This window comes from Protopterus annectens, chromosome 4.part0 (assembly GCF_019279795.1).
Source record: "Protopterus annectens isolate FY-2018-M chromosome 4.part0, PAN1.0, whole genome shotgun sequence".
Lineage (NCBI taxonomy): Eukaryota > Metazoa > Chordata > Ceratodontiformes > Protopteridae > Protopterus > Protopterus annectens.
Genome location: NC_056733.1, coordinates 1,773,807,522 through 1,773,831,386, shown reverse-complemented (window position 1 = coordinate 1,773,831,386; position 23,865 = coordinate 1,773,807,522). Strand labels below are relative to the sequence as shown.

At 41.8% G+C, this 23,865-nt stretch overlaps 1 protein-coding gene across 1 annotated transcript in view; it reads left to right on the top strand.

Moving 5' to 3' along the window:
• LARP1 (La ribonucleoprotein 1, translational regulator) overlaps window positions 1-23,865 on the top strand; it is a 3,464,554-nt gene that overhangs the window by 804,217 nt on the left and 2,636,472 nt on the right. The window contains exon 6 of the mRNA XM_044069481.1: window positions 20,090-20,245. Within this exon, the coding sequence (XP_043925416.1) occupies window positions 20,090-20,245 (156 nt within the window). The remainder of the gene's footprint in view (window positions 1-20,089; window positions 20,246-23,865) is intronic.

The window sequence follows — 23,865 nt, the reverse complement described above, 5'->3', positions numbered from 1 at the left end:
AGCCTTGCGCAACCAAGTGCACCTGCAAGCTCAATTCCTGCCAGGCAAACTAAATTCACTGGCAGCCGACTTAAGCAGAACAGGACACGAGTGGAAACTGGAACCCAAAATATTCAAGCTTTTGAGCAACAGGTGTGGGGCACCAGAGGTGGACATCTTTGCTTCCCCTCAGTTCAGTTGAGCAAATATTGCACCAGAACTCCCCACAGCCAAGCTCGGAAAGTGGATGCCCTTTCCTTTACCTGGGAAAGCCTCTCAATCTGCCTTTCACCCTCTGCTCCTCTCCTCGAAGGTTTTGCTAAAGATCAAACAGGGCAAGCCAAGGGCAATCCTGATTACACCAGACTGGCCACGCCAGCACTTGTACCCTCTTTTGCCCAGTCTGACAGTAGTGCCACCATGGCACCTGCCTCAGGCTCCTTCCCTGCTGTCCCAGCAGGAGGGCCACATTTTGCACCCTCAGCTACAGACCCTGAACCTAGCAGTCTGGCTCATCCCCTGAACTCATCACCAGCAACTCCTCAGTAAGCAGGTGCTGGATGTCATTCTTGAGGCAAGGAGGCCTAGTACTAGAAAATCCTATTCTGAAAAGTGGAAAAGATACTGTTACAGGGGCCAGTCTCAGGGAATGGACACAACTGTGCTCAGTTTACCTCATATACTAGATTTTTTAACAGAAATGCTCCACAAAGGCCTATACTTCTCTTCAATTAAGATTCATGCCTCTACCATCTCAGTTCATTATTATACTGAGCCCACCCCTCTTCTCTCATCCTCTGGTCAAACAGTTTCTGAAAGGATCCAAAAATGTAAGACCCCCCCCCGCCTCACAGGAGAGCTCCCTCTCCTTCCTGAGATCTTAACTTTGTATTGGATAAGCTCACACTTCCTCCCTTTGAACCTGCTGCTACAGCAGAGTTAAAATTCCTCTCATGGAAAACAACTTCACTTCTAGCTATCACTTCAGCAAGAAAAATGTCTGAATTGCAGGCCCTTATGGCTGTGGAACCCTTCATTATTTTCCATGTGGACAGGGTTTCATTCAGGATTTAACCCATCATTTATGGCTAAGGTGGTATCTAGTGTGGCTTTAAACAGTACATTCATTTGCCAGCTTTTTTTTTCCTTAATCCTCAAAATAAAGGGGAAAGGATCCTGCACTCCCTGGACGTGCACAGGCAGCTTAGGTTCTATCTGGGCAGGGCTAAGACTCTTAGAAAATCTGACCAGCTGCTAGTCAGCTTTGCTGCAGGGGCAGAGGGCAAGGCCATTTCAAAGCAAACCATTTCTAAATGGATAGCACACTGCATCCATTTCTGCTACAAACACCATGAGAAACGTACCCCACAGGGGATCAGAACACATTCCACTAGGGCTACGTCAACCTCTACAGCATTTCTCAGGGGAGTCCCTACCAGGGACATCCTGGAAGCTGCAACCTGGAGCTCTGTACACACTTTCACCAAGCATTACCACTTACCTACCTTTTCTAAATCCAGAGCTGGATTTGCCACAGAAGTCTTACAGGGCCTGATTGCCAGCCCTAATGCTTCTTAACTACCTCCACCCATCCTCAGCTCTGGGAATCAACCCAAATGTGATGACTGCAACAGTGAAACACTGAGAACATAGTACAGTTGTGTACACTTGCCATAAATGTAGATGTTCGAGTGTATTCACTGTTGCAGTCGTAGTTATCCTCCCTTCAGCGCCCTGACTTCTCTTTATTTCTACCTATCTTTTTTCTGTGGAATATCTTCACTGGTATTTGCTTTTTGCTGGGGGTGTTCCATACCATGTAATAACATCTGGGGCAAGAAAAACTGATGTAATCGCATCTGCTGCATGGATTATACCCCTGACGACCTGACAGCAGGGAAGAAGCGACAGCGTCCGACGCAGAAATCCCAAGACTCTGGTATTCAGGCTGACTGAGGGCTCCCTGCAGGCAGATAGCCCCAAATGTGATGACTGCAACAGTGAATACACTAGAACATCTACATTTATGGCAAGTGTACACAACTGTACTACGTAGACAGGGATATAGTGATTTTAAATTCAGACCATCCTCTTTTATGCCTCCCTTCATTAAAAATGTTGCTATTTTTCAATACCAGCTTTTGAAAGATCTACCTTTTTATGTACAATTCCAACAAATACATGAATTTTGGTACTTTACCGATTTCATAACAGCAAGCCTTGCAGAGATTGAGTAAAAACAAGCAGTTGGTTTTTAATACAGCAGACAAAGGGGAAGCAGTAGTTTGTGTTTTAATGAAGCCCAAAGTCAATTTGTTTACCACCTATTTTATCAACAAGTGCTCTTAGATCCCACTATGTTATTTAAGGAGGATGTTGGTTTTTTTTTTATGATTAGCTCATGAGGGGGGTATTTCCAAAGAGAGAATGTCATTTGACAGTTCCAGATCCAACAGGGCAGACAATTCTGCATGTTACCTAAAGTCCATAAATATCTAGGTAAACCTCCTGAGGGGGACCTAATGTCTCAGGTAAGGGAGCTTGAACGGAACCTTTGTCAGTCTATTTGACACATTATCTTAAAACATTGTTGGTATATGTACATTTCCTGTATTCACGATACAACAAATATTATAGAAGGACTTTTAGCACTGGAATTTTGGTTGAATCTGGCATCTTTATATAGCCCTGGCTTCAACACACTTTTGCTTTAACAGCACGTTTTGACAAAAAGTTTTTTATTTTGGTGATCAGTGCTATTTACAGTTGAAGGGCACAGCTATTGGGGCTTGTTTTGCCCCCCCCCCCCAATGTATGCCAATCTTTTCATGTATTACATTGAGGAACAGATCTTATGTGATACCCACAATATACATCTGGGATCCATTTGTTTGGCGGAGATATTTGAATAACTGCTGGGTGGTCTGGATGTCGGATTCTGTTTGCTTACAGGAATTTGTGGGTTATTTGAATGAAAGTAAGTGGGGTATCTACTTAATTTTCATCTTACAAATGTCTTCTTTTTGGATGTACAAATGGTGCAAGGTGATGGGACTCTCTGGAGTTCTGTCTTTAGGAAATATCCACAATTTAATACATTTTTGCATGCCACCAATTGCCATCCACAACATAACAATATTCCAAAAATCAGTTTTTCAGACTTTGTAGCATGTTATTCCCATTTGGAATTGCATGAACATGAACAAGACCTAATTTGTAGGTGGTGTAGTAGAGGTTCCCAAGAGTGCTTTAACATCTGTGGCTAAGGTGAATAGGTCAACATTATTAGAATATAAGGTTAAGAATAAGATTAATCAACCACTTGGATAATTAATGAATTTTGGGAATAATGTACCATTTTTCTTAATCTAGTTAAAAAAAGTGGGATATTTTGTTGGATGATCGTTTAAGGGATTTAATACTTCCCAACGTTGTCTTTTTCATATAGGAAAGTGAAAACCATGGGGGTTTGGCTAAATTATTACAAGAAGTCATCAAGGAAATAAGTGTAGGCCAAATGGGCTTGGATGGTCAGCCTTGTAACAGGTTATCCCTGTGGAAACTAGCTTCTGTAAGTTAGGAAAGCTAAACAATTTACATCACAAAATACACCACGTGCCTTTGATATTTTGGTTTATGGAAGTTGCAGTACCGATTGGGTAATAAATTTGACCACATGTACATGCTCCACATTTTATGTGGGACAGACATCCTGTCCTTTGAAATTTAGAATGTCGGAGCATATGACTGACACTAGATGTGCTAAAACCTCAAATGCATTATACAAACATACTATGAAACATATTTTGGCCAAATTTATTTTTTATTATTATTGATAAAATAGGTTTAAATAGGAAGAATAAAGCTGGATGGCATTCTCTGTTAGATCAGAAAGAAAATATGTGGATCATAAAGTTGCATGCTTTATTTGCACCAGGTCTTCATGACTATTATAGGAACCAATAGGAGCATAGGGTTTATGTATTTAAACGAGTTAAGATTGTTTGATATTGCACTGATGAAGGCTTGATGCTGAAACCAGTATGCTTGTAACATTTCACCTTCAGGGTGCTTCGTTTTTTTTACATCCCTTATTTTATGTGGATGTATTGGATTTATTTGATTCATTAGCATATTTGAATGAACAAGATTAAATAGAATTGGAGAGCTGACCTTGTGGTGCTGGTCATTTATTTTTTTACTCCTTTCACATCAGTCACGCAGGCCTCATATTAACCACATGGCTTCTCCAATTCCAATGATGGTGAGACATTCCAGGCTTTCCTCTCCTGTTAGTAAAATTTTATTTTCATCCCAGAAGCCATGTGCAAGGAAGATATACAAGAGTAAATGAAAGGGGTTTTCTTTTAAGGCTCAACAGAGAATTGGATCCTTTCACTGCTCTGCTTCTGGCTGTTACAGATTTCCTTGCTTCTTTTTTTCAAAACAGTGTGAGTTTTTCCACCGTCAGAGTTCAGCCGGCAGCCATCTCTAACTACTGCATCGGGGATGGTGCGTCCCCCTTTAGCCTCATTCAAGTTATGTAAAGCATTTCTTAAGGGTACCTTTTTATTTAGACCTCCTGTCATGTTAGTGTTTAGTACAGTCACCCTTTGAGCACTTGGCTAAAGTAGATATCAGATTTCTTTCTTGGAAAACAACCTTGTGGCTATTTGAGGCGAGTCTCTGAACTCCAGAAACTCTCTTTAAAACTGCCTTATTTGATTTTCCGTAAAGATAGGGTTACCCTGCATACTAACCTGTCCTTTTTTTCCTAAAGTTGCCTCTGTAACAAACCATTAATCCAATGATCAGCCTACCTGTATTCTTTCTTAAATTGGCAGTAAACGAGAATACAGGTTTCATCTTTCAGATGTGGATAGGCAACTTCATTTCTATCTTCATAGGACCAAGGAATTTAGAAAATCTGACCAGTTGTTTTCCTTTTCCAGTAACAAACTAGGATAATCTGTTTCAAAGACTGCACTAGCCAAAGGGAATTGCATTTCGTGTATTTATTCTTCAAGAAGTTTAACCCTACTAAAACAGCCAAGTGCGCACTCAGCTAGGTCGATTGCTATCTCAGCTGCTTTTCGGGTCAGAATATACATTGAGATTGTGCAGCTGACACATGGTCTAATGCTCATACTTTTATTGCTCATTACAAGTTGGATATAGTCTCTGGAAACAGAGCTGCATTTGGTTCTGCTGTTCTCCGGAATATCCTTCCATTAGGGCCACCAGGGTTTTAGTGGCTGGAGACTGTCCCATTCATTGATGAACGAGTGAAAATGACATTATCAGATGTAAGTTATGTACTCACCATAACTATGCATCTGTGTTGTCCATTTTTATTCGTCCTCATCTCCCCCCTTCCCCCATCCATGTGTTTGGAAGAGATCTGATGGAAATTGTCTTGGGAACCACAGTTCCTGTTTGAGCCCCTGCTCTGTTAATGTTCTCTTAATTTCTCTTTTGTATGATAATTTCACTATTTTTTTTTATTTTGAAAGTTTTATATTAGTAGCAAACTCCATCTGAGGTAATTCAATGGTCGGGGCATTATGGGTAAAGGGAGGAGCTCAAGAGTCAGATTCTAGAATATAGAGTAATGTGGCTGAGTCTAATCAGAGGATTGTATCCAAACCCATTCATTGAGAAAGACTGAAAATGAACAACACAGGTGCATAGTTGTGGTGAGTTACATAGCTTTTATTTTTCCCCCATCTAAACTTGACAGTGTGCACTGAAAGCTGGATACTATTACTGAAATGTCAGACAAGGTGAAAAACAAGTTGTCATTTTCTTATATGTGGCATTGTAGTGAGTTATTTTGCAATAAGGAAAATCAAGTATTGAAAGAGAAAATGCTTAGGATTTAGGTGTTTTTTAAGCTGTTGTACCTTTCTCTTCTGTTATGGATGGGGTTTTCTGCTAGTACTCTTAATTTCCTGTTAAGCATGTTGACTGATTGCTCTAAAGGTGTAAAGGTCTTCAAGGATTACTGCATTTAATCACTTAAAGGACAACCGCACCCACAGACTAAAAAAAAACATGTTTATTTCATCATGGTTTGGTGTTTCCTATATTTTAACACCACTCTGGGACTATTTAGAACTTTTTAGATATTTGTATACACAATTTCTGACTCTGACCACATGGGGTCTGGCATCTTGAAATAATTCTGACTGTTTAGTCTGCTTCTAAGTATCCCAGAATGCATTGTTTGTCTCCAAAAAATTGCATCAAATCTGCCACGTTTAACCTAAAGTTCCTGTCAGTGTACTGATTTTACAGGCATTCACTTCTGTGTTATAGTCACCTACTTTTGGTTAAAATTTTATCCTTTTTCAATGACTACTTCAAACACAAGCAGTGCAAATGCTACAGAACAGAATTGAAAAGTGCATTTTATTGCTCTTTCTTAGAAATGCTAACTTGATTTCTTTTGTGAAGGCTGAAATCTAATTCTTCAAGGTATCTCCCCTCCCCTTTCACACCTACCTTCCCTAGCTGTCAAACAGCTAAGCTTAATTTGACCCATTATCTGCATGCGATTGACAGCTCACAGCAGGTGACCAGGCTAACGTACTGTTTTTTTATCAACCTTTCCTTCCTTACAGTGGGAGACATTTTTTGTTGCACTCCTCCTGTCAAATTTGGAACCAAGCTCCATAGCACTGGGAATAATCACTGTTTTGCAAAGCATTAAACTCCCACTTATTTTTCCTTCCTATTTGGTTAAATAGCTAACAAATAATGCACTATAAACACAAAATATTTCACAGACTTGCATGACAGTACCCACATGCTTTTTTAAGTGGTAATTTAAGAAAATTACGGTATTGCATACTACTTGTAATCTGATCTGCTTCTTTTGTAAAAACATGCAATTAATGTCTACATATGGTGATTGCAAATTTATGCTCTTAGTTTTTGCAGCTGTTACTGTGCTTCTGTCTGTACTTTGTCACATATCGGTAGGGCTCTTCAGAAAAGTGAGATTATAGTTTGACATTTTTGCTAGGTTGAGTGGGCTGGGCAAGGCAGCTCCGACATCACAATGTGGGAGGTCCACTAGCTCTTCTATACAGCATGCAAATCAGATGGTGATTACATCACTTTGGGAGAGAAAATGTCCCGGTAGCTAGAGCAAGAGCTGTGACAGATGTGACATCATCATTTCAGAGCCAGCTAGAGGTTTTTCAACTTGGTTTTCAAAGTGAAAGTAAAACAGTAATGAAAGGTAGGAAGCCTAACAGGGAAAACAGTTGAGTGGATTAGTTTTTAAAGCTGCATGGGTGATTTTTCGAGGCTGCATCAACGAACAGGGAATAAAAGTGACAGCAGGTTGAGCAATCTGCTTTAATATCTCGTTGTCTTTTAACGTCCATTTCTGTGGCATGTAGGGAATGAAGCATCAAGTACTACCTAAATAACCAGGGTTCATATAGCATCCTTAACACTGTAAGAACTTGCTTGATTGACTGTAACTGAAGCAACCAACACTGGTCACCTGTCCTGTTGAGGGGCATAGAGTGGTTTACTACTTTAGGCAAGAATAAGGTACCTTGCTTTGGTAAAGGTGAGTCATCTGATCCTTGCACAGTGACTGGACATGCAGTCCTTCACAAGCAGTGTGTAGTGCTGCAGCTAGAATCTGTCTAAATGAGTAGAAGCATATTTGCATCATTGAACTGGTATGGCAGGGTGCATGTTGGCCCATAGTAAGGAAACTTGTAGATTGGATTAAAGTAAGAATAACTCCAATGGCAGCGTGTAAAATGGTCTGCCATGACTTGGCCTTTCCCGTGAAGAGTGAAAAGTTGAACAGGTTATGGAAATGCTGATTAACAAGTCGGGTTGGAAAACCGGTAACAGTATGCTTATTTATGTCAGTCTTTTTTTCAAGCAAGTTCTTAAGTTTCCCTTCTGTCTTGTTACTAGCATAAAGAAGTAATCAAGTTTAACGGGTTTGATCTTAAATCTGGATGTCAAACTAGTCAGGGACTTAAAAAGCGCTACTTCCAGTTGCAATGTCCGCACTCTAAATGCAGAGTGCTGACAAGTTGTGGGGGGGGGGGGGTACAAAACACCAAAAACCCGGAGAAGAGCAGCTCTTGAAAATCAAAATTTTCCTTAATCTCTCTTGGGGCATGCAGGGAACCCCAAGCTTGCATATACTAAGCCAGAGATCACCATACCTCGGAGAAAAGGGAATGTTCGAGAAATGGCATCTTGGACTTTTTATATGCAAGTCTGATCTTTTGACCATTCAGTCAGCATGTTTCAGATCTCACCCTAGCAGGTCCTAATGTTTCAAATGATTACCAAAAAACGTCTCGACTCTGCAAGCTGCTTGTCTAGTCTAGATTTCATTGAGTTGCATCCACACAAGCTAATGCATGCTTAAGTTTAAACTTGGACGCGGTCAACAACCCCCGTTTTCCATTTCTTGGGCATGTGATTGGGGTGCATCAACTGTCACCATTTCTCTTCAGTCAGTGCCACTCTCCTAACTTCTTTGACAGTTATGCCTGACTGTTGCAGATCTTCTCACACAGTCCATCCCTCTATCTATTGGCTGGATGTCCTTCTGTCTTGCTTTCTTCCTGTCTCCCTAGTTGTCTTCACTAAACGTCACAGTAATCTGTTTTCTATTTTCTCTGCAGTTAGAACAACTTCGGTTTTTGCTCAGTCATTTCTTTGTCAGTTTCATAGTGTGCATCCTACTACGCATCTCAGGTACTTTTATTTCAATAACATCTGACTTTCTCAACTGCTGTGCCTTTACTGTGCAGGTTTCTGTACTATAAAGTAGTACTTGTTGCACCACTGTTTTGTAAGTCTTACTTTTCAGTTTCTTAAGTATTTTTTTTGACAATATCCCTGACACCCTGTGCTACTTGGCAGCAGCACGTCTGATCTCTAGATTTGACCTTCTCATCTGGACTTCCCTTCTTAACTGTTCAGAATTCTTATATTGAAACCCACTTAAACTCCCCTTGCATCGCATCTCAAAAAAATCTATAATGAATATTGCAACCAATAGAAAGCCAAGTGACTTCCTTCTACTAAGCCTAAATATTAGAAGTATATCCAACAAAGTCCATGAACTCCATACCATCATAGACTTATACTCCCCAGATATAGTCATCCTGACAGAAACCTGGCTAAAACCTCACATTACCAGTGAGCAAATACTCCCTACAGGTTACGGTATACTAAGAGTAGACTGGCTAAACAAGAAAGGAGGCGGTGTAGCTGTAATATTTAAACAGCATCTAAACATCCAGATCTTAAAATTATCAGCTCCACAAATAGGCAATGAAGAAATAATATACACCAACCTCAAAATAAACCAAAACAAAACCATCAACGTAATTGGATGCTACTTCCCACCTGGCCAAAACATCCCTCCACTAGGAAACCTCCTCAGCTGGTCTACCCACCATCTCCCCCAAGAAACTATCATTTTAGGTGATTTCAATATTGACTGGCATTCCTGTTCTGGCAACCATCCAGCCCATCATGTAAACCTTCATGGCTTCACCCAACTAGTCCAGTCGCCAACCAGGATAAATAAAAACTACAGCAAGCACACTACCCTGGATTTGGATACTAGTCAGTAAGAGCACCCAGTCATATATAACAGGCTGCTTATCAGATAGCCTCAGTGATCACTCCCCAACATTCCTACTCAAAAAATACCTATATCAAGCTAAACCTGTTATCTACCATCAAATATGTAAAAAAAACTAAACTTTAACCCACTCACATTCATCTCATCCCTCAAAGAATGTAACTGGCATCCTCTAAAGTACCCCAGTCTTGATGACGCAGTTGAATTTTTTAATACTACCTTCCTGAGCATCCTTAATTACCATGACCCCATAAGACTTTCCAGAACCAAAGCACAACCTTCCCCACGGCTACAGAAAACCACTAAGTCAGAAATGAAAAACGGGGATAAAGCCTGGGAGCACTGGGGCAAAACCAAAACCCCCTCAACTAGACAGAAATTCCTAGAACTACGCAGTAGTCAAAAAGCTAATAAAACAGGACAAATTCCAATACTACCAGTCTGCCCTAGACTCCTCACAACACAGCTCCACACATTTCTGGTCCTCCATAAACTCCATCCTCCACCCAGGTAAAGTCAGTACCCCTCCTCCTAACATCCCTCACTCCTCAGAAAATATTGCTACCTCATTCAACACACACTTCACACAAACCATACTATCACTAGCTAAACACAACCCCCCCCTCCCCTCCAAACCACACCTTCAACTAGTAATCTCCCCACTGCCTTCTCTTTTTCTCCTGTACCTACCTCCAACATAAAAAAAAACACTTAACTAAACTTAAGCCCACCAAATTAGCAGCAGACAAACCTCCCAAGTGAATACCTACAAATAGCAGCTGATGCTCTGGCCCACCCAGTATCCATCTTGATTAACCGATCTCTGTCAAAGTTACGTTCCCACACTGTGGAAAGTATCACATATAATTCTCCTCCACAAAGGCGGACCCTCCACAGAACTAACCAGTTACCGCCCCATAGCTATTCTCTCTCCACTCTTCAAAATACTAGAGAGATGCATACACTCTCAGGTCTGAGTACCTCCTTACTAACAACCTCCTTTCCAGTACTCTGCATAATTTTCGACCAAACCATAGCACCACCACTGCCTTGCTTTCCTTTACTAACACTATATTTCAGCATAAAAACAATGGCTATCTCTCCTCTGCTACTTTCCTAGACCTATCTAAAGCATTTGACATGGTCCCACACAAACAACTTATCTCTATCGTCAGTAACCTATTCTGCTCTCAATCAGTCACCAACTGGTTTCAGAGTTACCTGTCTGACCGCCAACAATCAGTTGTATGGCAGAATGACATATCTCCCATACTACCTTCTCCATAGGGGTTTCCCAAGGGTCTATCCTTGGACCCCCTACTCTTCTCCATTTTAACCAATAATCTAGCCTGTGCGACCAAACATGGCACACACATACAATACGCAGATGACTCAACCATCATCTACTCAGCCCACTCCCTACCCAAACTGCAAAAAGTCACACAGGAAGCCTTTTACTCTGTTGAAACTTGGTTATCCGATGCCCATTTAATACTTAACCCAAACAAAACTAAACTACTCATCTTCCAACCCACCAAACATGCTCAAAACAACTCTCACTTTAACATCACAGCAAAAGACAACACCACTATATACCCAACTGATCACACCAAATTACTAGGAGTGGAAATAGACAATAAACTAAAATTTGACGTTCACATATCCATGACCATAAAAAAGTCCACAAAAAACTAGGAGCGTTTTACAGAAATAAGCAACTTCTCACCAAAGCAGCAAAGATTTCAATAGCAAATTCCCACCTTATCTCCACCCTACTTTGCCTCCCCAATATATACCAACCTAAGGCAATGCGATCTAAGCAAGCTTGAGACCTGCTGCAACAAAATCTCCAAATTTGCAACCAGGGCATCCTACCGTAGTCACCACTGTCTCTTACTTACTGAATTGGGCTGGCTTGAACTCCCTCACCTCCTTCAATGGTATCAACTCTCACTCGCCCACAAACTAGTAAACCATCCACTAATTGTCCCATCCCTCCAGAATCTACTCCAACCCTATCGCATCACCAGACCACTAAGATCCAGCAACAAAACTCACTTGCAGATCACTAAAGCCAATAACTCTGCTGGTGAAGCACTATTCTCTTGCACCATAGCCAAATTATGGAACTCCCTCCCACCCACAATTACTTCCATACCATCATGCACCCACTTCAAAATTTTACTAAAAGCGCACCTAAAAACATGCTGGCTATGCCCTTGCAACTCCCACTCTAATATCACCCACCCCATCCAACCACTACCTTTCTTTCCACTCCACTAACTACCTTGATTATAGCAAGCTCAGATGCTCATAAGCCTAGTACTAATTATACAGCAGGAACTTCTTATTGTAACATTTGTTAATGTCTGTTATGTACTTCACAGATAAAGATTGTAGTCTACTGATGTACTATGCTCTTCATCTGTAAATATGTTGTAAGTAATTGCTATATCAAATTGTTAATAGCTATGTAATCCAATGTAACTACTGTCAGATGTTCATCGTGCATACAGCTGCAGTCACAACAGATGGGTTCTCCTGCCGTCAGGCGGGTCCTCGGTCGGCTGAATTCCAAAGTCTAGGTCCGGCGTCGGTTGTCGTAGCTTCTTCCATGACGTCAGTGCGACAGGGGTATAAAGGAACCAACCGACACCATTTTCTTCAGTCTTTCTTGCCGCGCGGTGTCCGAAGCAGTTAGCAAGTGCCGGTCGGCCAGCTCCTGAAATTACGAAAATTTTGAAACCGAAGTCGTCTTGAAAGCTGAGTACCCCGTTGGGGAAACTTTTCTTGCCTCAGACCGATGTCAAACAAAGTTAATTGTATTTCATGTGGGAAGCAAATACCGCATAAGGATTTCCATTCCCTCTGTATTCCTTGTTTAGGCCCAGACCACGACGTCTCGGTCTGTCGCTTTTGTGCTACATTCAACAAACGCACCATTACGCGTCGGGCGGAGTTTGCCCAGCATTATTTTGGCAAAACATTTAACTACATTATGTCGTTGGATACTCCGACTCCAGTTTTGTCTAAAAAGCGCAAAGATAAGGACCGGCACATGAGGTCCGCGGTCTCTACCGACACCACGCCAAAGCCGACTACACGCGGTCTGGTTCTCAGCGAGGCGCCTACGCAGCCCCTGACTACCGACGACACTATTGGCGGTGTCTCCTGTGCCCGAGGTCACAGGCTTCTAGGCCCACACCCCGACTACACATACCGAAGCCACTCTTGGCGTTGAATCTCAAAATGTGGACAGGTCTACCTCCTCTCAAGGTGTCTTCAGACCTTCCTCTTCTTTTTCCATCAAGGCTTTCACTAAGTCTAAAGCAGCCATGCATTCTAAGAGACAAGCTACACAGGGCCCATCTCCAGGCCCCATGCCTAAAAAACAGATGCTTAAAATGGCTGAGGATTTAATTACTCTTATCTGGGGTTCTCAACCCCCACCGGACAAAAGGCCCAGAGTGGAGGAAGAAAATCCCCCTCCTCTGATCAGGGCTCCATTATTTCAGAGCACTCTGATGATCAGGAACATTCTTACTCCCCTTTTGAAGACTCTGATGCAGAGGAGTCCATTCCTTCTGTATCCCCCCCAGAGGATTACTCATTTGGGGAAACTTTGCATACCTTAAGGGAATACTTCCACTGGGAAGGCCAAGATTATTCAGATTCCAAGAAAAAGCTTAGGGAATTTCTCTTGCTACCTCAGCACAGGCCTCTGGCTATACCTCTTGTCTTGGACATCCTAGATGATGTTTACTCAGAGGCCTGCCTTAACCCGGATTCTCTACCTCCAGCCCCAGTCAAGCCTGACAAGGTACTACAGGGTTCCTGACTCGCACCAATTTCTATGCAAAAGCCATGCTGCTGCTGACCCAGAAACCATCTCACAGGGCCCCAAGGGTATTAAGGCTTCCACTGCTAAAAAAATCCATTACCTTCCAAGAGAGATTCCAGATCCTTGGAAACGTGGGGAAGAAAGGTATATACCTCGGCTACCTTAACCATGAGGGCCTTAAACTGTCAGTTCCATATGCTAAAATACCAACAGTAGTTGTTATCACAATTGAAAAGTAAAATGTCACAACCTGAACAACCAGACTTGAAGGAGTCGCAGGATTTGATGCATAGTGCAGAACAAGTGGGTAAGCATACCTTACAATGTGGTTTTGATGCTCTAGAGGCCTCATATAGAGCTGCTGTTACAGGATCAATCATACGTAGACATGCCTGGCTCAAGGAACAAACCTTGCCAGATCATGTCAAAGCTAAATTACTAGATGCCCCTCTACAAAAGGATGTATTATTTGGTGCTAATGCTGAGGAGGTATTAAGGAAAATGGAGGAAAAGGCTAAATCAATGCAAACTGTGAAAGATTTTCTACAGGTACAACCCCCACGTTTCAGTAGAAATTGGCCTTCCAAAAATTGGTCCTTTCCAGCCACGGACAGACCCCAAAGAGGTAGATACAGGCGCCCGAGGGGCAGAGGACAATCCCAAGGATCGTTTAGTGGCAGACAATGGCAAGCTCCTACACGATGAGGTGGTGAGGTAACTCGCAACCATTCAGAAAGCAAGCCCAATGACTTTCCCCTTTGCATGCCAAGCAAGACTCAAATGGCAGCACCCTTAGGAGGAAAACTGGCATTATTTTCAAAAGATTGGCATATTGTCACAAAAGACAAATGGATCCTGGACATTATAAACAGAGGCTACAGATTCCAGTTTCACACCCTTCCAAAAACGAGAGGCATGCCAAACCTGCCACACAATCCAAGGGCAGAGGCACAAAGGCAAATTACTGATCTCATAGACATGAAAGCTATTCAAGAGGTACCTACTCACGAACAAGGTCAAGGTTTTTATTCCAGACTATTCCTGGTACCAAGGAAGGGAAAAGATTGAAGACCTATTTTGGACCTATCCATCCTAAACACATTTCTACTCCTACCAAAATTCAAGATGCTCACTCTACAGCAGCTTCTTCCCATGCTGGGCAAGGAGTCTTGGCTGGTAACATTGGACCTCAAGGAGGCATACCTGCATGTCCCAATCAGACAAAATTGCAGAAGATACCTCAGATTTCTTGCAGGTTCAACCCATTATCAATTCTCTGCATTGCCCTGTGGCTTATCTACTGCGCCCAGAGTATTCACAAAATGCCTGGCATCAGTAGTTGCCTACTGCAGACTTCAAGGGATACAAATATACCCCTATTTGGACGACTGCCTGATCCAAGCGGACAGCAAGCACATTCTTAAACATCTGGCTTATGTAGTAATGTAGTGGGACCCGACCCTAAAATAGTCTTTAAGAACAAACCCAATCTTAAAAGACTGTTGTGTAAACCCAGAAATTCTAGGAGGTCAATTAATATAGATAGGAATACTACACCTTGTGGGAGATGCAATCATTGCAGATATATTAATGAAGAGTTAATGTTTGTACACCCTGTTACTAAGTACACCTTTTATTTCCACACAGATACCAACTGCGATAGTAAGCATGTGGTTTATTTGGCTAAATGTTTGGTCTGTCCTGCATTTTATATTGGGAAGACCAATAGAGCCCTTAAAGACCGTATCAGGGAGCACAATTATCACATTCGATTAGGGTCCGAGTTCAATGCCCTGGCCAAGCACTGTAAAGAGATAGGACCTGAGCACACCTTTAAGTTCTGTATCATACAGCAGTTATATGAGGGAAATAGAGGGGGTGACATGGTTAACAGGACACTAGAATGTGAAAGTAGGTGGATTGTTAGGTGTAGGGCAGATGAACCCCCGGGCCTGAATGATAAGGTACATATTAAACCCTTCTTAAAAAATAGGAGGATATATAGACCCAAATAAAGTTTGTATAAACCTTGAAAGGTGTCTTCCCATAACTAAATGCTATTGTGCTTATAGAATAAATTTTCTGTGCCTATGGGTTAAGTAATTCATGTTCTGTTTTATCAACTTGTAATATATTTATTAAGAAAATTTGATATTTTCCTATTAGTGTTGAAATTCAATGTGTTTTTTAAAAAGTTTTTTAAACAATATATAACTAATGAATGAAAGTTTTATGTACATTTTTATATACTTTTTATATATATTTATGAATTTTAGTTTATAGTGAGCGCTTTAAAAGCTAATTAAACTCCTGACCAATTGTAAGCTTTGGAGGGCTATTTAAACAATAATTCAGTTGTGCTGTTTATAAAGTCTGAAGAAGCCGAAAGGTGAAAGCGCTTACTGTCTGTTGTTATTTCTTCAATAAAAGAGTGTACCAGTTGAGCTGAATAGCGTATGGACTTTTTACTACAATTTTTTACAACTTTTCCACAATTGACAATTCAATTTCGTTTGGGATTATTGAGTATTCTCCCTGAGTTTTGAGCTGTGTGGACTACGTTCTCGTGGCTATAGGTAACAGCGTTACATGGTGATTATTTTCATTATGTAGTAATGTTGTTGAACTCTCTGGGATACACAGTCAACAAAAAGAAATCAAGGCTAATACCCTCTCGGAAAATAATTTTCCTGGGTGCCAACTTGGACACACACACCCAGATGGCCTACCTCACGCCAGAGAAGCAGGGGCAACTAACTCAATACTTCAGAGCACTAGCAAATTGCACCAGGCTGACTGCAAGGAAAGTCCTGCAGGCTCTGGGATTCATGGCATCTTGCATCTTACTTATCCCATGTGCAAAGCTGCATATGAGGAAACTTCAATGGTACCTGAAAAACCTATGGTCTCAACACAGCCACAGTTTGGAAACAATAATACCACTAATTCCATGTCTTCAAAAGGAATTTCTGTGGTGGGCTCAAGCATGCCAAACAAACACAGGTCTTCCATTCAGCAAGCCTCAAGCAAATCAAGTCATCACAACAGACGCCTCGGACTACGCCTGGGGGGTGCACATGACAGTTCGGTGCATTCAGGGCAAATGGTCCCAAAAAGAAAAGCACCTTCACATCAATCAAAAGGAAATGCTAGCAGTAATAAATGCTATTATAGCTTTCAAAGACCTTCTGCAACCAAGTCAGATATTGATAAGAACGGACAACACCACAGTTATGTGGTACATAAACAAACAGGGAGGAACACATTCATACCCCCTATGCAGACTGGCCATGTCACTTTGGAACATGGCCATGGACTTACAAATTGAACTACAAGCACAGTACTTACCAGGCAAGGAAAACACGCTGGCAGACAACCTAAGCAGGAATATGACAGATCCACACGAATGGAAGTTGCATCCAAAAGTTTTTACAGAGATAATCCAAGCATGGGGAAGGCCAGACATAGATCTCTTTGCCTCCCACAAAAATCACCAATTGACAAAATTCTGCTCAAGGATTTTCCATCCAAAGGCCTGGAGAGTGGACGCTCTTTCAGTTGGACATCAATGACAGTTTATGCCTTCCCACCTCTTCCTCTCCTGCTCAAAGTTCTATTGAAAACCAGAACAGACAGACCAAAGATGATTCTCATTGCTCCAGACTGGCCAAGACAACACTGGTACCCACTCCTGAGGAGCCTGATGCATTCCCCACCATGGACCCTGACTCTAATGCCTCTTCTCCTGACTCAGCACAGCTTCAAAACTCTTCACAGCCAGCTAAAAACACTCAGTCTATCCGCATGGAAGATTCCTTAGCATCACAGCAGACCTTACTCTCCAAGGAGGTGCAGGATGTCATTTTGGAGGCCAGAAGGCCGTCAACTATAAAAGCTTACTCCGCAAAATGGAAACGGTTTTGTCTGGAATGAGAAAAAGGGCCAGGATCCTGGAAAACTGAATTTACCTCAAATACTACAGTATCTAGCTGAGCTGCTAAGCAGTGGACTTTCATTCTCCTCCATCAAAATCCATGCCTCAGCCATTTCTGCAGAATACAACACTGATCCACCCTTATTCTCTCACCCTCTCTTAAGACAGTTCCTCAGAGGGGCTAAGAATCTAAAACCCCCAAGGAAACTACCAATACCTGCTTGGGATCTCCATTTCATTCCGGAAAAACTGACCTTGCCTCCCTTTGAGCCAGCTGCCTCATCAGATTTGCAATATTTGTCCTGGAAAACAGCTTTCCTTCTGGCTATTACCTTGGCTCGTAGAGTTTCAGAACTACAAGCTCTCATGGCTGTGTAGCCTTTTATCTTCCATCAGGACAGAGTTTCCTTATGAACCAACCCGTCCTTTATGCCAAAAGTGGTATCCAGGGTAGCTTTGAATCAGGCCATACACTTACCTACGTTTTATCATAATCCTCAAAACAAAGGGGAGAGATTACTACATTCCTTGGACATCCACAGATTATTATCCACATTATTATTTGGACAGAACAAGGCCTTTCAGAAAATCAGAACAGCTCTTTGTGTCCTATGCTATAGGAGCTCAAGGAAAGCCAATTTCCAAACAGACAATCTAAAAATGGATAGCCCACTGCATACGTTTTTGCTGTTTTTTTCATGGCAAAACTGTACCTACAGGCATCAGATCTCATTCCACAAGGGCCACAGCTACCTCTGCAGCTTTCCTCAGAGGAGTTCCTATCAAAGATATTTTGGATGCAGCCACTTGGAGTTCTGTGCATACCTTCTCCAAGCACTACCACCTACCATTATACTCCAAAACTAGAGCAGGTTTTGCCACTGCAGTCTTGCAGGGCATCCTGGCTCCTGCTAGTTCCACCTAGTGCCTACCACCCCTTTCTTAGCTTTGGGATTCAACCCATCTGTTATGACTGCAGCTGTATGCATGATGAACATAGTACAGTTTTGTACCTACCATAAATGTAGATGTTCGAGTGCTAATACAGCTGCAGTCCATGTTTCCCTCCCTCCTTCCCCTCTTGTGACAGGCCTATTGGCCAACACCTCCTCATACAACCTGATTGGGGTGTTCATTTATGGTGTATTTGCTTGCAACTACTGTATTTTGATTATATTGCATTGCTTCATTACACAAATTTATGTATTGCCTTCCTTCTGGGGGCACCTGACATCTGGGGCAAGAAAAACTGAAGAAAATGGCGTCGGCTGGTTCCTTTATACCCTGTCGCACTGACGTCAGGGAAGAAGCGACGACAACCGACGCTGGACCTAGACTTTGGAATTCGGCCGACCGAGGACCCGCCTGACGGCAGGAGAACCCATCTGTTATGACTGCAGCTGTATTGGCACTCGAACATCTACATTTATGGTAGGTACAAAACTGTACTTTTATTTTAACTGTGGAGCTTTTCTCCCCGGGCCTCCGCTGAAAATGGACCTACGTCCAGTCGGACACTCCCCGTCAACAAATGTAAATTCTTGACATTGCACTTACCTGGGGTAACTGCTGCTTGATATTCAGAATTGTGTACTTGTCTCCCTCACAGTAGCCACTTCTTATTCCTTTTATAGCCTTTGTACCAGCCACACAGTTATGTTAGGCACTCCCTGTCTCGCACATGTACACCCTCCCTCGTATATTTGTTCACCTGTAAAATGTGTAGACATAAGCATATGATTCTGTACGTGGTCTAATTCAGCATGTACTCAAGTCACATTTAGGCGCACTGAGATCATTCAGAACATCTGCACACCAAAAAGATGGTTGGTGGGGGGACTAACATGCCCTGTGCATGCACTTTCCTTACCTGTACATATATTTACGGTAAGTATACACAAGAAACTGCACCTATTAAATCAGTAACCAGTACATGGTTGCACGATCTAGATGAGTGTACATACATAGCCAATATGTAAAATCCCCAAACCGTTCTTTGGCTCTGTTTTTAGTGAGTATGTTATCACTAAGATGACTTGTTACTTTGGACGATGCCCAGTTTGTGGTGTGATATCTGAAGCATGCCATTTTCCTCTTAATGCATACACTAAATTGTATTTTTCAGGTAAGGCTTCTGGATATTTTTTTCATAAATTTTATGGTTTAAATATCAAGACTGGCTTCTGATATTCCTTCAAATAAAATTGCTCATTTTATTGTTGCATCTGAACAGAGTGTAGCTTGTACACTTCAAATTTAAATTGTTGTGCTTTGCTTTCCTTTAAGGTGCAGCTAAAAAAAAAAAAAACACTGGTGTATGGTTAAGTTGCAGTCGTCCTATTTGGTCTGATTCTAGTTGCGCAGTTCAACGCCACTTTGCTGTTTACCTGTTACTGTGTTAACATAATTCTGTGCATCTACATATTTTGTGGACTGTTTTGTGTCCATGAGCTTATTAATACCTGATCTAAAATCCGCTTGAATGTAGTGAATATTAAAAAGCATCTGCATGTATTTTATAAAGGTTGCTTGCAGTGACGGAGCTAACCAAAGTGTTAGATGAATTGAGTTGTCTTGGACTTTGGTACAGAATTTTTGTCACCTGTTCCACAATGTTTCACTGTGGTCTTAACTTGTTACAGGATAGTTTGAATTGTTGCTGTTAAACTGTTTATTTGTTTTTTTTTTTTAGCTTGGCAACAGGAGAACAAGTATGACCGTGAATGGAGAGAAGATCATGATGAAATTTGTAGTGTGAAAAGTGAAGGTGGTGCTGTTCGAGGAGGGTTCAGAGGACGGGGTCGAGGCCGAGGGCGTGGAAGGGGACGAGGCAGAGGAGCAATTCGCTGTACGTACCTAAATAATTTGGTTTTAATTCTCCTTTCCAGCTTCTTGTGTGTATTTAACAATAACTTGCACATTGTTACATTTGATCGATGAGCAAGATCAGATAACTTTTATGACTGAGTAAACTTTCAGTATTGCCATTATTCACCGACATGTGTGTACTTAATGACTTTTTTAATCAATAAAAACTGTGTAAGATGGCAGTGCCCCACGATGAAATCAAGGAGTCATTTTGATGAGACCTTGGTTTAGTACATCTCCACCAGTCAGAATTTGTCAAAAATGGGAAGATGCTGGCTCCTTAGCATTGAGCAGTGGTATCTTGTCTGTCAGTTGACCAGATGTTTGATTAATGACCTGGCTACTTGAGTTACCGAGTGAAAAGAAATTTGAGTGATGGTATATACTTGATCACCTCCTTTTGGTGAAGAGTTAAGGATTTGTCTCCAGAGTGCAGATCTCTGGGATCCTTGAGAGTGATAGAAATCCTGTGGAAAAAGTGCTTGCTTATTAAGGTGTGATGAGGGACTTAGTGGTTGTCACTCATGGAATTTAGTGGCTGCTGCAGTATCCACCCATTGCATACGTACAATGCACAGTGCAGACTAACTGGGTAAATGCAGAGAGAAACTGATTAGGTTTTTAAAGGTAAACCCATTTCTGTCTGTAGGGATAAGCATGATAGAAGATCTCATGTTCAACAGGCCTTGGTGGGTACAGAAAGTGTCTAAATTTAGAAGGTTCCACGCTGAGCAGTACTATGCAGCCTTTACAGTGCATGATGTAATGTGATACTTCAGATCCAGATGTAGGTTACCCCACCAGGCCATCTTTCTGTTGATCAGTTGAGTTCATGTGTTTGTCAAAATGCATGCTAGGACCCACACCACCACTGCTTTAGCGAGCAGAACATCATGAAAAATTAAGTGTTGGGTTACATTCATTACCTTCAAACGTGTAGTAGGAAGAGGCATTTTGTCTAGATTTTTAATAGAAACATAGTGGATATTTAGTAATCCTCTTAGGATCATTGGAGGTTCCACTTTGTAGTCCTAAGAAAGAGTCAGGTATTTGTTATGTAATGTTTGGATAATTTTCAGAGTAGCCAGGCAGTTGCATGTTTGTTTACATTCTCAGCCCGTGTACGGTCTCCTATTTTTTCTAATTATAACATTTCTATACATTTGTAAGGTAGTATCCGTTTATTATATTGATCATATTAATTTCAACTTTATGCAAAGCATCCAAAACCAAGAAGCCAAAAGTAACAAGAAACCAAACTAAGAACAATAAGCTTCAGGCTGAGGAAACAGACCAACGTAATCCAAAAGAGCTGGAAAATACCAGTAGAATTGGTGCAAATAAGCTTTAATAAAATCAGTAGAAACCAGCGCTTTCGCTTGGCTAAATACCGAGCTTTCTCAAGTTAAAATGAACTAAAAAACTACTAGCAGCAACATTTATGCAAAGCATGTCTTGGGCATTTTATATTACAGTTTGTGATGTCCATTTTCACCTTATCCTCACTGGTTCGGATCCAACCCACAAACTTTGCTCTTGGGCACCTTCCCTTTACCCAGAATGCACCCCACACATTACCCCAGATTTCATTTGCCACTTCGCGAAGAACGTTGGTAGTCTTTTGCTCTTGGGCTTCGATACGTATTTTTGCTATAATTCCTTTTCCTGCTAGTTCTTTATTTTAGAGTTACTTTTCACTATTTTCATTTTGGAGTCTTTTTAGCCTTTCTTCCTTAACTTTTTAGGTAATCTTCGCTACCATTGCTGGTAGGCCCCTTCCCTCCCCTTTTTAGCGGTCAGCAAGTCCTTTACTACCATTGTTGGTAGTTATCCCTTTCTTTTCCTGTCTTAAAAAATATATATATATATATCCATCCTAATTTCCTTTCTGTTGTGGGTTGTGTGTGTGCGCAGTTGAAGTTTTTCTTGTCTGCTATGGTGGCCGACGAGCCTTTAGGCTGCAAAAAAATGTAGAAAGTGTGGCAGGAAAAGGCCTCTTAAGTGATTCACACACTGTGTTGTTTGGGGGCAGTATACCTCCAAAAAGACACTAACAAGAAAACAGCGTTGTGGAGATGAATTTCTGTCGATGGGGCCAGCCTTGCTGCAATTTTTTGCGCCTCCAATGAACAAGTGCAGCAACTGTTTTGCCCTGATTCTCCCCTCTGGGGGAGTCCCCCAGGGATGTACTCCTCCACGATTGACCCCCCAAGACTTCTATATGCTTTCTCCTTTCCCTGTTGATCCCAGCCTTCTTACGAAAAGCCAGTCTGTTGACGAGGACAGTAATCCTAATTGCACCCAACTGGCCTTGACACATTTGGTTCCCTTTCCTGTGGCCTCCTCTTCTGGACAAACCTTGGATTCTGGGCCCAGTTCCAGATCTCCTGTTACTCCCAACGGGAATGGTTTATCTCAATTTACACAATCTCAAGTTGACACCTTGGCTGTTCCAGATGTTCTTCGTGTTTCACTGTTGCAGTCATTACACTTGGGGTAATCTGCTGGCAGGTTGCTCTCAGTCGGCCTGATTAACAAAGTCTTGGGTCCTGCGTCGGTTGCTGTCCCTTCTTCCATGACGTCAGGTCATCAGGGGTATGAAACATGCAGCCTACGCCATTACATCAGTCTTTCTTGCCGCGTGGTAGCAGAAGCAGTTCACAAGTGCCGGTTGGCTGACTCCTGAAATTTTCATTTTCGAGTTTCAGAACCGAAGTCTTCAACTAAAAAGCTAATTACCTTGTTGGGGAAACTTTTTCTTGCTCCTTACCGATGTCAGTAAAAGTTAATAATTGCATTATTTGTGGGAATCAAATACCTCATAAGGATTTTCATTTGTACTGTATTCCCTGCCTAGGCTTTGACCACAACGCACCTTGCTGTTGGTTTTGTGCTAAATTTAATCAATGCACTATTAAACGTCTGTATAATTTTGATTCTAAATATTTTGGCTCACACTTTAATTATCCAGAAATGTCATCTGTTAGCTAACAGACTACTGGAATACCTAAACAAATGCAAAGAAAAAGACAGGCCGCCGAGGTCCAAAATTGATGAAGCTTCTCCTAAGCCATTTTGCCGGTAGTCGGGTGCTTTCGCAGCCCCTGATATCCGCTACTTCTGATTCGCAGGCTTCTACTGAGACCCATTCGGAGTCCGGTATGCTGTGAGATGCTTCAATTATGGAACCCATTGATGTCTCTACCTTAGATGGGTCCGGAGCCGCTGTACAGGCACTGGCTTCTGAGGGTGTTTTCAGGTCTACAGATTTGTATATTAGACCAACTCCATCTTCAAAACTAAGGCCAAAATCTAAATCTATGTCTAAAAAACAGACGCCTGGGCCACATGTGCAGGCCCCTATGCCTAAAAAATGATCAAAATGGCTGAAGATTTAATTACTCTGGTCAGTGGTAGCCACCCCCCCCCCCCCCTTCTAAGAGGCCTAGGCAAGACATTGATTATGAATCGTATGAACAGGATTCTATTTCTTCTGACTCTTCTAATAAACAGGATTTTTCTATACCTACTTATGAGAACTCTGATGCAGAAGATTCCATTCCTTCTGCTTCTCCTTCCGAGGAGTTTTCTTTTGGGGAA